This window comes from Ctenopharyngodon idella, chromosome 1 (genome assembly GCF_019924925.1).
Source record: "Ctenopharyngodon idella isolate HZGC_01 chromosome 1, HZGC01, whole genome shotgun sequence".
Taxonomy (NCBI): Eukaryota; Metazoa; Chordata; class Actinopteri; order Cypriniformes; family Xenocyprididae; genus Ctenopharyngodon; species Ctenopharyngodon idella.
The window spans coordinates 6808429-6823436 of NC_067220.1; the positions used below are offsets into that span (position 1 = coordinate 6808429).

General features: G+C 36.0%; 1 protein-coding gene and 1 long non-coding RNA gene across 4 annotated transcripts in view; both read right to left on the reverse strand.

Annotated features, from left to right (window-relative positions):
* Positions 1–15008, reverse strand: part of si:ch211-132g1.3 (carcinoembryonic antigen-related cell adhesion molecule 1) — a 91372-nt gene that overhangs the window by 67711 nt on the left and 8653 nt on the right. For all 3 annotated transcript variants that reach the window (XM_051896077.1, XM_051896069.1, XM_051896087.1), the window contains exon 3: positions 11930–12190. In XM_051896077.1, the coding sequence (XP_051752037.1) occupies positions 11930–12190 (261 nt within the window). The remainder of the gene's footprint in view (positions 1–11929; positions 12191–15008) is intronic.
* LOC127513900 (uncharacterized) lies at positions 4598–5592 on the reverse strand. Its single transcript, XR_007930518.1, has 3 exons — positions 5389–5592; positions 5008–5301; positions 4598–4843 (listed from the first exon to the last, which is right to left on the reverse strand). It is a non-coding gene; the product is annotated as an uncharacterized LOC127513900 (long non-coding RNA).

Genomic DNA, 15008 nt, shown 5'->3' on the forward strand with positions numbered 1-15008 from the left:
TTTTAAAAATCAAGATGAATTGTGAGAACATCTAAGGTTTTTTCTGTGAAATGTTTGGCTGGTAAAGTGTGCTTGTGCTGTTGTTCTCTCTTCTTATAAAACGTCTTGCTTTTATATTTTATTATCCAATTCTAATGCAATCACATTCAGATGTAGGTGTCCAAGTAAATCACTGTCTCACCTTTAAACAGATCTCTCTCATAGACCGGATCACTGGTCTTCTCACTCACTGCGTTCTTCAGTGTACAGGTGTAGAAGTTTTCTGGATTTCCTTCATTTTTGACTACTAAAGTCTCTCCTTTCGGATGGTGTTTTGAACCCATCAGTTCTTCTTCAGCAGAATTCTTCCAGTTTCTCTATACTCATATATTAAATACACAACATAAGTGTTATCTTCACTCTTCTCTGTTTTTATCACAGGTTTGGGGACCCGCTCTGTGAAAAAAAATTACAATCAGATGGTAATACCTTGGTATAGGTCAGGGGTAGGCAAGTTCGGTCCTAGAGAGCCACTGCAGAGTTTAGCTCCAACCCTGAAAAAAAAACCCTCACCTGCCTATAGCCTTATTACCCACACTTGTGGTCTTTGCACCTGACCACTTGTGTACTTCCATGACATATTTCCTGTATTTGGCTCAAGTGTTGAAGTAGGTGTGAAGACTGCAAGTGTGTGTAGAACTTTAGATTACCCGATGGGACACACTTATAGTGTTGCAAGAGTTTTTTTAAATTATTATTTTCAGTACTTTGCATTTTGAAAAAATAAACTTCTAAATGCCTGTTCAGTGGTCACTGAAGACACAATATTAAAATTGTGGTGCTTCTAATGAAGAGTTGCAAATGTTGTACAAAATACACATATCCTACTCATCTTTGCACCAATAAAATGTGCAACACTTTCCCCCGGTTTCACAGACAAGGCTTAAGCTAGTTTTGGACTAAAATGCATGTTTGACTGAAAGCAACTTATACTGACATATCTTAAAATATGTCAGTGTCATTGTTTTGTCTCAAGATGCACACCAGTAATATTTTTTTTTCTAGTGAACGTTTATAAATGCTACTTAAATATCCTAATTGAACTAGGGCCTAATCCTGGTTTAGGCTAAGCCCTGTCTGTGAAAACAAGGCCTTTATGTTTTACTACTAAATTATATGTAATATCTAATTACTTTAACTTTGAATTTAACGTTTTCATTGACATCTCGAGATTTATAATGCATGATGGGATACGCTTAGCCTCGAATACCGCTCCGATGCAGTATTCGAGATAGTGTGGTTTTAGTGTGCATTAAGGGCACTGCACTTTGGCATTTTTAAGACATGGCACAGTCTTGAGCTCTTACTTCCTGTTGCGTGCACGCACTCTCAAGTGGCCAAGACCACAAGTGTGGGTATTTGGACAAGGCATTAGTGATCCTGAAGAGCTTTATTAGCTTGTTCAGGTGTGTTTGATTAAGGTTGGAGCTAAACTCTGCAGGACAGAGGCTGTCTAGGACTGAACTTGCCTACCCCTGGTATAGGTGGAAAGGACAGAGAAAAACAGATGCTGCGCCATCTTTGATAATATGTTATAAACATCATGTAGATGTACCTGAAACAGCTTCTGTCGTGATGAACACAACGATGATGACCAACAAGCTTCGAAGTGACATTTTTGTTATATTAAGTACATTAATGCACTTTTCTTCTTTATTTTGATCAGAATGTCTGTAAGAACAGAGAAAATAGAGGAAGTACGTCAATATAAACCACAAACATGTGGCATTGGGTTGACCTTTCACTTTGATCTTTAATGTAGGACACAATTTTACGTGTTTTGATGTTCATACTCCCCTAAAGACACATTAATCTCCATCTGAATTAGATTTTTTGTTTTAAATAGAAGTCTTAACACATTTTACATTTAACAGAATTTTATTCAAAGTGATTTACATTGCATTCAGTGTTTACTACTTTATTAGTTCATGTCCTGCATCAAACTCATCACATTAGCACTGTTAGCATAAAACAATTCCTTTGCCTTGGTTGCTGACAACACCGTTCTTCTCTCCACCCCTAAGAAAAATGAAGCAGAACGTTTAGTGTAAAATGTATCATCATTTTTATGTTAAGTTTTTTTTTTTGTTTCATTGTTTCCCTGTGTTCTGTTCCTGATTCCTTTGTTCCCCAGTTTCCTAGGTTACTGATTATGCCCTTGTCTGTTGCCATGGTTACTAATTGCTTTGTTTCTTGTTCAGCTTGTTTTCTATAGTGTATTTAAGCCCTCAGTTTAGTTCAACTCATGATTTGGTATTGTCTTTACTTTAGTAAAGATGTTGAGATCCTCTGCTCCTCTTTCCTTGTGCAGTGACATATGTTTTATGGGTTTTTTCTTAATTTAATATTAATTCTTAGAAGCTATTTATTTTTACACAATTCCCTATTTGGTGCCAGTAAGAGATTCTGGTGGTACAATAAGGTCACATTTGTTAACAGTAGTTAATGTATTAACTAAACACAGTTTGTTCGTTCATGTTAGTTCAGTGCATTAAAGGATTAGTCCACTTTCAAATAAAAATGTCCTGATAATTTACTCACCCCCATGTCATCCAAGATGTTTATGTCTTTCTTTCTTCAGTCGAAAAGAAATGAAGGTTTTTGATGAAAACATTCCAGGATTATTCTCCTTATAGTGGATTTCAATTGGCCCCAAACGGTTGAAGGTCAAAATTAGTTTCAGTGCAGCTTCAAAGGGCTTTAAATGATACCAGACGAGGAATAAGGGTCTTATCTAGTGAAACGATCGGTCATTTTCTAAAAAACATAAAAAATTAAATACATTTTAACCATAGACGCTCGTCTTGAACTAGCTCTCTTCTTCTCTATTAGAATTCCAGCAGTGTAGACGCTGCTAAGTGTATTACTGCCCTCCACAGGTCAAAGTTTGAACTAACTGTTATATACTTGCACTAGCATGTTGTATATGATAATTTAGTTCAAACTTTGACCTGTGGAGGGCAGTAATTCACTTAGCAGCGTCTACACTGCCGGAATTCTAATAGAGAAGAAGAAGAAGAGAGCTACCCTGCGTTCCATTCGGAAGGGCTCATCTCTATGCCCTAATCCCTTCAAAGGGTTTACCCTCCGGAGTGAGAACTTCGAAGGGATGAAGGGTGTAGGGGTCAAAAAAAAAATATTTTTTTGGAACGCACTTCAGCGTCATCTTAACGAGACAAACAAGGAGGCGCCTTCGTCTTTTTTCCCCTGGTTTACTCTTTGTATTAATATGCATTAATTTACTGTAGTAACATTATAAGCTACTGCCGGTCTTTTATGTTAAATATAATGTATATTGTGTCTATGTATTTGAAACATTTGAATGGACTGATAAAGGGAGCTCTAAAGTACAATGTCATTTTGACCATAATAATGTACCAAATGTAACTCGTATAAATATTGCAGTAGTATAGAAAAATACTATACATACATTTATAGGTAAAATCGAACTCCTAACCTCCTGTACCTATTCTATGACGTCAAACAACTTCCCTGTGCAAAGGATCATGGGGGCCCGAAGTGTCCATCAGTTGTACCCTTCATTCTGAAGGGCCCTTTGAAGTGGCCATTTTTGAGCACTTCGGTTTGGAACGACCCTTCAGTATGGCGGCCATGATCGTTTTCACTCCGAAGTGCCTTTCAGAGGGCTGATATATCCCATTTGGAACGCACCGTGTGTTCAAGACGAGCGTCTATGGTTAAAATGCATATAATTTTTTATTTCTTTTAGAAAATGACGTTTCACTAGATAAGACCCTTATTCCTCGTCTGGTAACGTTTAAAGCCCTTTGAAGCTGCACTGAAACTAATTTTGACCTTCAACCGTTTGGGGCCAATTGAAGTCCACTATAAGGAGAATAATCCTGGAATGTTTTCATCAAAAACCTTCATTTCTTTTCGACTGAAGAAAGAAGGACATGGACATCTTGGATGACATGGGGGTGAGTAAATTATCAGCACATTTTTATTTGAAAGTGGACTAATCCTTTAACTAATGTTAACAAATACAACTTGTGATTTTAATGATGTATGAGTAAATGTTCAAATCAACTAAAACTAATAAATGCTGTAGAAATATTGTTCATTCTTAATTCATGTTAACTAACGAAACCTTATTGTAAAGTGTTACTGAGATTCTCATCTTGTCCCTCCTTGAAAACAAAGTATTTGAATATGTAACCGTAGATTCATATATTCATAAAGTTTATGTTATTCATAAATGGTTAAAGTGTTTGTTTTAGTTTTTGAGCAAATGATAAGTACAGATGAAAGAAACCAAACACATTTCAAATGTTTTAAAAGATTCATTTTAATAGCAGTCTTACGATGAAAAGGAATTATAATCAGGAAAAGGATGATAAAAACCACAGTGAATGATACAGCAAATCCTATGTTTGAATCTAATGAAGAAAAAAATATGTCTGTAAAACAAATTCAGTCCTGGAACATACATTATCAGAATCAGGTTAGTAAATTACATCTTGCATTGGAAAAACATAAGCATATTTTCAGATTAATGTTGTGTAAAGTCTTTCTGCTGTCTAGCCTTCAAACAGATCTCTCTCATAGACCGGATCACTGGTCTTCTCACTCACATAGTTCTTCAGTGTAGAGGTGTAGAAGTTTTCTGGATTTCCATTGTTTATGACTACTATGGACTCTCCTTTCGGAGCGATTAGTGAACCCATCAGTGTTTCTCCAGCAGAATTCTTCCAGATGATTGGTTCACTGTACTCACATCTCAAATACACAACATCAGGGTTATCAGTCTTCTCTATTTTTATCACAGGTTGAGGGACAGGCTCTGTGAAAGAAATAATGAAAATTATATGAACATTACAATCTGATGCCATTAATGTACAATGACATTGTTTTTTGTTTTTCTGTATGTGAGGCAAAGTAAAAACAACCATAACAATAAGAAGGTTTTACAGTATTAATATTAATCAATAATCAATATTCACTAACCCATAACAGTCAATGTGAATTTTTGTTCCTGCTCTTTACTGTTGATGTCAATGGTATAAACTCCACTATGTTCGACTTTTAAATTAGTTAAAGTGATTTGTCCAGTCTTCTCATCAACAGTTGTGATGTCTTTGAATCTCGGATTCGGGATTAGAATTTCTCCTTCATCCCATTCAATCGCCCAGACAATTCCACTACTGGTTCTGTGTTTCCAGGTAATGCTGGTGACAGGAGGAACAATTTTGTCTGGACGAAAAGAAACTTGATCACCCACTGCTTTCTTCACAACTTCACCTAATGAACAAAATATGAGAGTATGTTAATCAACATAAACAAATATTGATGTGCAAACTTCAATAAACTGTTATAAACATCACTGACCTGAAACAGCTTCTGTGGTGATGAACACAACGTAGATGGCGACCAACGTCAAGAACTGAAGTGACATTTTTGTTAGACAAAGTACACGTTAATGCACTTTTCTTCTATATTTTGCTCAGAATGTCTTTTACACGCACTTGACGTGGTATATGAACAGAGAAAATAGAGGAAGTGCGAAAACAGAAACCGTAAACATGCATAATTGTGCTGATCTTCCACTTTTAAAATGCATTGCAATGTTCATACTTCCCTAAAGACACATTAATCTCCATCTGAATTAAAACATTTTTTAAATAAAAGTCTTAACACATTTTATACTTGACAGAGAATTTTATTTGAAGTTATTTACACTGCATTCAATGTGTACTATTTTATTACACAGTACATTTATATACAATCACTCTAATCAAGTCTTCAAAACTCTGTTTGGTGCCAGTAAGAGATTCTCATCTCATCCCTCTTTGAACACAAAGTATCTACATATTTAACATGCATATTTACATTCATAAATTAATAACCTGACTATGAACTTCCAACACCGTTTATGTGGCCCAGCAAACAGAAAGATAAAAAAAACAACAAAGTTGAAAAACAGTCAAAGTTATGAAGGCACAGATGGTTTAGAGCTCCAGATGATCCATGATGAGCAGAACTGTGGCAGCATCAATCATACACTCACAACTGTTACTTCTGAGGGGAAAAAAACCAGTACAACCATATTATAAAACATATAATAATGATTTTCCACAGCAAACAACACAATCACCATAAAGTCACGAACTCATAATCAACCTTATCAACTTTAACAATACAGATGTACTTGTAAATGATTCATGAGTTAATAAATGTTAGAATGAATAGTTGTCTTACCGTGAAAATCAATTATAGTAAAAGGATGATGATAACCACAGTGATCGAAGGAATGACGGCTGCAACGGCACATCCTTTGTTTGATACTAATGAAGGAAAAAATATGTTATGACTATAAAACCAATTCCTGGAACACACATTTAAATGATCGTAGTAAGGTTATTAAATTGCATCTTGCATTACTGAGTTATGGCATAATCTAAATAAAATCATAGTTACATACATCAGCGGTGGGCGATATGGCAAAAATATCATATTAAAATTTTTTTCAGGAAAATCACGATTCTATCACAATTTTTTCGTGTTGGTCTTACTATTTTGCAAGTGAATGAGCAGTACAGCCAAAAATTTTTTCCTTTTTAAAAAATGTAGCCTTAAAAGGTAAGAAGAATATAAAAGAAAAAGAATGACAGACCAAAGTAGAGGTGAGTGGAGATTAAAATCATTTTCATTATCGTAAGTGTTACAATTTCTAAGGATCAGCATTCTCCCTCAAAGTGATTGGGCAGAGCAAACCAGAAGTCGTAGAAACTTGAAACTTTGAGGGCTGACCGTCCCTGTCACCAAGGCTCACCCTGATCAGCCTGACGGGGGCGCTACAGTGGTCAAAAGTACAAAATGGCTTATAACTCCTAAATTGTTATGCGTATTGATATCGTTGGAATCCTTGAATCAAGATGTAGGTATGCCTTGGGATTCGCTCATTGAATTTTCGGGTATTTTGGATTTTTTGAAAAACCTACTTTTGCGAACTAGTCCTAGGTTTTTGGCTCGATCGAAACCAAACCAGTGCAGCAAGATTCTCTGGAGTTTGATTGTCAATAACTATCAAAAAAAGTTGAATTTTCGATTCACAGCTCTTAAAGGCCGCCAAAACGTTCAAAGTTTTACTAAAATGGCTATAACTTTTGAACAGAATTAGATATTTTCACCGAGCTCAGCAAAAGAGCTCGTTCTGTGGTCGCGTGAAAAAGGACATGGCGACTTGGCAGCACTATAACAGGAAAAAAACATGAAAACAGCTTCACCGTTAGTCCGTTTGACTTGAAAATTGGCATGCGGTGTCTTTGTCTGAGGTGCTATGATTGTCTATGAGGACATTGATGTATCTCAAAAAACATGTCTGCCATCGGTCACTGAATTTTGAGACAAGGTTAACGGCGGCCGATTGGAACGAAACTCGCTGGGCCTGTTTGAGTCACGGCCCTAGAGGTCTGTGAGAAATTCGAAACAATCGGCCACCGGGGGGCGCCTTCGCATTTTTAACATGTGTTGGGAAGTTTTGCGTCCCTAATGCCAAGTTTACACTACAGGATTTTAAGCCTAATTTGCAAGTTAACGAGCTTGCCGGCAGGTCGGACTGTGATCAGGGGAAAATCAGCGGGTGATCGGCGTTCGCCAATCTTTATGTGTGAACTACTCAACGACGCATCAAAGAGGCTCGCTGACGCATCGCCAACACTTCTCAGACGCCAGACAAATATCTAGCATGCTAAATATCTAGAGCTGTCGGCTGACTCGATATCCTGTGGTGTCACGTGTCACGACGCAACAGCCAATGAAATATACACTGATGTCTATGGAAGCAGCAATAACAATCCACTCAAATATAATTTGCCGACATTTATTCATATCAGATACACATTGTGTAAGAAACTATAAAGCTCACTCACTCTATTGTCTCCCAGTTCACCGGCCACATGTATTTCGGGACAAATGGATGAATTCATGTTATATATTCAAGGTAATTAAGGTAATTATCAAGATCAAGATCAAGGTAATTATATGGGTTTTTAAACGACAAAACACTCACTTGCACATATTTGGGAATCGGAATATCAGATAGTTGATGACATGGTGAGAAAAGCACTACATCTGTCATACAGTGTGTCACATGACAACCATGTGGCAAGTGCCACACCCCTCATAGCTTGTTCATTTCCAAGCTCCACCCACCCAATCAGGATTCTCTCACAGGCTTTATTAGCTGCACCGGTGCCCACAGCTTTTCCTTTTCTGTTGCATGTGGCTGTACTGTGCAGAGGACTGAGTCTTACTCCTTTGTTTTTCCTGTATGTGCGTAATTGACTATGTAAGTGCTTTTGTTTGATATTTAGTAGTGATGGCGAAATGAAGCTTTGTGAAGCACCGAGGCTTTCCCCTCAAGTGTATGGTAAAAAGGTTCATTACTCGAAGCTTTTCAACACGGTGCACACTAACGACATCTTGTGGTCAAAAGGTGGAAAAAACTGCCTTTGCATCCCAGATGACCCAACTATTTTTGGACTGTTTCATGTAGCCTAATAAATCAGTTTGTGCTATGGAAAGCGTATAAAACAATGTAAATTATTATTATTATACATAAAGTCTTTCACATGTCATTTTACTTACACAATTTGAATAAATGAGTCTGAATAAATTTTGGGGGGAAAAATAGGCAAGCTTGGGCATATATTATCAAAATAAATTATTGTCATAGAATGAAGTATGAACTGAGAATACATACAAACTGAACACATGTAAATATTTATTCGTATTATGACATATTCTTTTGCTGAAAAGCAAATGACACCACATCTGCGCAGGGGTTCACGTTATGTGAATCAGAATACAAAGCAGTCACGTGGAAAACGTCACATCACTAATATTTAGAGATTTTGTATGACTTAAGTTTGGCCTAAATGTGTTTATTTTCAAGCTTGCTATATTTCCTGTTTAGGCATGTGCTTTAATAGTAGGCTATGAGTAGATAGCCTCATGTACTGTTTATATTACTTTATTACCTGTGAATTCAATGGAATATTTATAGTTGCCTTGTAAATGATTTACCATTGTTTATTGGTTAACTGAAACTCCGTATCTCTCTGTTCCTTTGTAGAAACCACATGCTCACATGGTATACACAATCCCTGCTTCGATGTGCAATAAAGAATCCTATACCTGATTTGACTAGACTGGACCTGTTCTTACCGACAGCCCCACTGGCTTCAAGTTAGCTACCTGAGCATTCCCCCTTACTCCTTTTCAACGTGCGTAAAGGATTGTATATTACGTGATTTTTTTTTTTTTTCCCCACACACGCCCACAACATTCAATGGTCTGAAACGGTTGAAAGTCAAAATTACAGTTTCAGTGCAGCTTCAAAGGGCTTTAAACGATACCAGACGAGGAATAAGGGTCTTATCTAGTGAAACGATCGGTCATTTTCTAAAAAACATTTAAATGCATGCGCTTTATATAAACAAATGATCGCCTTCCATGTTGGCATATACAGGTGCTGGTCATATAATTAGAATATCATGAAAAAGTTCATTTTTTTATTGTAAATTATTTTTAAAAATGAAACTTTCATATATTCTAGATTCCCTACATGTAAAGTAAAACATTTCAAAAGTTTTTTTTTTTAATTTTGATGGTTAGAGCGTACAGCTCATGAAAGTCCAAAATCCAGTATCTCAAAATATTAGAATATTTCCTAAGATCAATCAAAAAATAGATTTGCAAAACAGAAAAGTTCAAGTTCTTTAAAGTATGTTCATTTGTGCACTCAATACTTGGTCGGCAGCACATATTACAGCAAATGACTTGCTCCTAGCACAAATTACAGCATCAGTGAAGTGTGGCATGGAAGTGATCAGCCTGTGGCACTGCTGAGGCACTATTGAGCCTTCAGATCATCTGTATATTGTTGGATCGACTGTTTCTCATCTTTCTCTTGAAAATATCCCATAGATTCAGGTCAGGCATATTGGCTGGCCAATAAAGCACAGTAGTATCATGATCAGCAAACCACTTGGAAGTGGTTTTTGCACTGTGGGCAGGTGCTAAAGTCCTGCTGGAAAAGGAAATCAGCATCTCCATAAAGCTTGTCAGCAGATGGAAGCATAAAGTGCTCCAAAATCTCCTGGAAGATGGCTGCATTGACTTTGCACTTGATAAAACACAATGGACCAACACCAGCAGACATCACGGCCCCCCCAAATCATTATTGACTTCAGAAACTTCACACTAGACTTCAAGCAGCTTGGATTCTGTGCCTCTCCAGTCTTCCTTCAGACTCGGGGACCATGATTTCAACATGAAATGCAAAATTTACTTTTATCTGAAAAGAGGACTTTCAACCACTGTTCACTGTCCAGTTCTTTTTCTCCTTAGCCCAGGTAAGATGCTTCTGACATTGTTTCTGGTTCAGAAGTGGCTTGGTAGTCCTTTTCCTGAAGATGTCTGAGTGTGGTGACTCCGGCTTCATTCTACTCATTGTGAAGCTCTCCCAAGTGTTTGAATCGGCTTTACTTGACAGTATTCTCAAGCTTGCGGTCATCCCTGTTGCTTGTGCACCTTTGCCTACCCAATTTCTTCCTTTCAGTCAACTTTGCATTTAATATGCTTTGATATTTCACTCTGTAAACAGCCACCCCATTCAGTAATGACCTTCTGTGACTTACTCTCTTTGTGGAGGGTGTCAATGATTGTCTCCTGGACCATTGCCAAGTCAGCAGTCTTCCCCATTAGTGTGGTTTCAAAGAACAAAAGATACCCGGAATTTATACTGTAGGGATGGTCATTTAATGAAACTCAAATGTAAATATTCTAATATTTTGAGATACTGGATTTTGGACTTTCATTAGCTGTACGCTCTAATCAACAAATTTAAAAAAAAAAAAACTTTTGAAATGTTTTACTTTACATGTAGGGAATCTAGAATATATGAAAGTTTCATTTTTTAAAATAATTTACAATAAAAAAATGAACTTTTTCATGATATTCTAATTATATGACCAGCACCTGTATATATATATATATATATATATATATAGGCCAACATGGCTTGGCGAACAATATTATATATGTGTTTGTCAGATTACATGTACCAAGTGTCAGCTCTGCTTATTTGCGACTCAACGCTAATTTGCCACTCTTAGATTGTGTCTGTCATTATGTAAATGATTTGACTGCATCTGTGTTCTTTAATTTGCGCGTTAGCAGTAGATCACACGCAAAACTTGCCATTCCCACTGGCGCATTTGTGGAATTTGTGCCGCTAATTTGTCCCGTTTAGTAAATCTGGCCCCTAATTTGTATCTTTACTCTATTGTATTTGTCCTACTGTTTGTAATTTGCTTCGTTCTTGTGTTTAATAACAAAAAAACATAAAAAAAAATAGCTATATCAAGATATACATGTTTATTGTGAAATAAAATTTCTTATACCATGAAATAAGATTTTGGTCATATCGTTCACCCCACGCGTGATACTACGATATTTCTTCAAAAGCAGATTGTGGAGGTTTTTCGAATCATTCACAATCAAAAATTGTAATATCGCACACCCCTAATATACAGGTTATGGTTAAAGGGATAGTTCACCCAAAAATGAAAGTTCTGTCATCATTTACTCCCCCTCAAGTTGTTTCAAACCTGTATAAATTTCTTTGTTCTGCTGAACACAAAGGAAGGTATTGGGAAGAATGTTTGTAACCGAGCAGATCTCACCCCTCATTGACTGCCATAGTAGGAAAAAAAATACTATGGCAGTCAACAAACATTCTTCCAAATATCTTCCTTTGTGTACAGCAGAACAAAAATTCATACAGGTTTGAAACAACTTGAAATGATGACAGAATTTTGATTTTTGGGTGGACTATCCCTTTAATGTCCCTCCAGCCTCTCACCTTTAAACAGATCTCTCTCATAGACCGGATCACTGGTCTCCTCACTCACTGCGTTCGTCAGTGTACAGGTGTAGAAGTTGCTCAGATTTGCTGTTTTTTTAACTGTGATAAACTCTCCTTTTGGATGGAGCGCTAAACCCGGCAGTATTTGTCCAGTAGAATTCTTCCAGATGATCATTTCATTGTACTTGCATGTTAAATTCACAAATACAATGTTATTTTTGATTATCTCTCGTTCTATGACAGGTTTGGGGACCCGCTCTGTGAAACAAAGAAACGAATATGATCATTCAATCCACATAAAAAACTGAATAAAATCAAACACAACTGCACTAGCCTTGCAAAAAGTACCATGATAGTACCATGGTACAATGATGGTATTAGACTGCAATACCATGGCACTTCATTGCAAACCATGACAAAAAAACAACAACAACAAAAAAAGTACTACTACAGTGTTTTTTGGACATGTACCATGATAGTACTGTGGTACTCTTGGAAATATCTTGGAGTACCATGTAGGATCATGGTATTACAATCTGATGACATTATCGTACAATGACACTGTTTTTTGTTTTTCTGTGTGTGAGGCAAAGCAAAAGAGCCAATATTATAAACACTACAGATCATTCATTAGACAATACATCAAAAAAAAAAAAGGAGAACACAGCATCCAAAGAAGTATATTGTAACAATTACGATTTTGCAATTACAAAAAAAACTTTTACAGTAGTAAGGAGAATAAATCGTATGTTGTATGCACTGCAAAGTATAGTATTGTACTGAATATTGTATAGCATTGAATGTCTGTATATTCAGCACTTGCATACTGTAAAAATACAGTAATCCAGCTGCAAAAGCCAAAAAGTGAAGAAAAAAAAAAAACTCTAAAGGAAAAGCATGTTACAGTACACTCAAAAAAGTGAAATCAAGGTCAATGAGAGATTCATTCTGCCTCAGCATCACGTCTTCATGTTGGGTCCGGCCTGAGGACTTGATCCACATCACAGGTAGGGTTGCAAAGGGGCGGAAAGTTTCTGGTAAATTTCCGGAAACTTTCCACGGGAACTTAACCTGGGGAATTTTGGAAATATTCCAATTTGGAAACTTAACAGGAATTTATGGTAATTTATGTGAATTTATGGGAATTAATTGGAAATTTTGGGAAATTTATATAAATGTATAATATTAATATAAAATATATCATATACAAACATAAATATAAACATTTTGTTTGGTCATAACATGAAATAACAGTTCGCATTCAATTAATTTTAATTTACTAAATATGTAAAATAAATATATTTTTATTGCAGCAATTGTTATGTGTTATTTATTTCAGTGTCACACGATCCTTCAGAAATCATTCTGAGTTGATACTCAGTTATTGTCAATGTTGGAAACAGTTGTGCTGCTTAATATTTTTTTTTTTTTTAACCTGTAATACTTTTTCAGGATTCGTTGATGAATAAAAAGTTAAAAAGAACAGCATTTATTCAAAATAGAATTTTTTTTTCCTAACAATATCACTTTAATATCACTTTTTATCAATTTCACACATCCTTGCTGAATAAAAGTATTAATTTCTTTCAAAAAAAAGACAAGATTTCTTTAAATTTTTATTCCTCAAAGAAGGTTATAAAAAATATTAAGCAGCACAACTGTTTCCAACATTGATAATTGATAATAAGTCAGCATATTAGAATGATTTCTGAAGGATCATGTGACACTGAAGACTGGAGTAATGTTGCTGAAAATTCAGCTTTGCATCACAGAAATAAATTATATTTTAATGTTTATTAAATTGTGGTTATATTTCACAATATTACTGTTTTTTCTGTATTTTTGATCAAATGTGTATGTTATGGACTGGGGGAATGCACAGTGCATGCAGGGGGTGTGGCCTCAATATCCCTGCAGTAAGTAGTGTGCTGCGTGAATGTCAGGGTAAAAATTAAACTGAAATTGCATTAAATCTGGTTGTTTTAACCAAAATTATGCTGCAATATGTTTTTTTTTCAACTACATTTAAGTACCCTGTTATAGGCTAACCTGCAATTTTGCAAATTCCCTGTTTATTCCCATTAATTCCCATATATTCCCGTTAATTCCCATGGAAAGTTTCCAGCTTTGACAATTCCCGGAATTTTGCAACCCTAATCACAGGTAATGACGTCTCTTGCCAGGCAAAGGAAGAAAAAAAACATCTAGCTTTCACAACATTCTCCACACCTTGCTCTTCCTCATCCACCATAATCTACTCCCTCTTACGTCTTAATCCATTGTTGGTATCAACATTCAGTGACTTCATTCTGAGTCAGTTTTGGCACTCTGAACTGACCTGTATTATGTACAGTTGGTTTGGTCACATCATTAGAAATAAGTGTGAATAATTTTGAGTCATTGTGTGTAAACGATGACAACAGTGCTGTAGTTGTGTTTAGCGCTTTAGTGAGTAAGAGTGCATGAGATTTGCAAATGGTGCAATAACAACTTCCTGAACTTGTTTAATGTTTTACAGAAAGAGTGATTTATTCGACGAATTGGTTTAGGCTATTGAGAATTAGGTTCAGAGAATGGGGTTTAGTGTCTTAGCAATTCAGAAAAACTGTAATATTAATCAATAATCAATATTCACTCACCCATAACAGTCAAGGTGAATCTTTGTTCCTGCTCTTTACTGTTGATGTCAATGGTATAAACTCCACTATGTTCGACTTTTAAGTTAGTTATATTAATTTGTCCAGTCTTCTCATCAACAGTTGTGATGTCTTTGAATCTCGGATTCGGGATTAGAATTTCTCCTTCATCCCATTCAATCGCTTTGACAACAGTTCCTCCAGTGGTTCTGTGTTTCCAGATGATGCTGGTGACAGGAGAAGGAAGAGGTTTGTCTGGACGAAAAGAAACTTGTTCACCCACTGCTTTAAACACACCTTCACCTGATGAATAAAATATGACACATTTTCAACAAGCAAGTCTGGTCCAACTGCTTAATTTCTGCTTAATACTGCTTAATAAATTAAAACGTAAAAGTAAGGGAAAGACAGAAACTCTTTTCAGTCATTTGATATTTGTA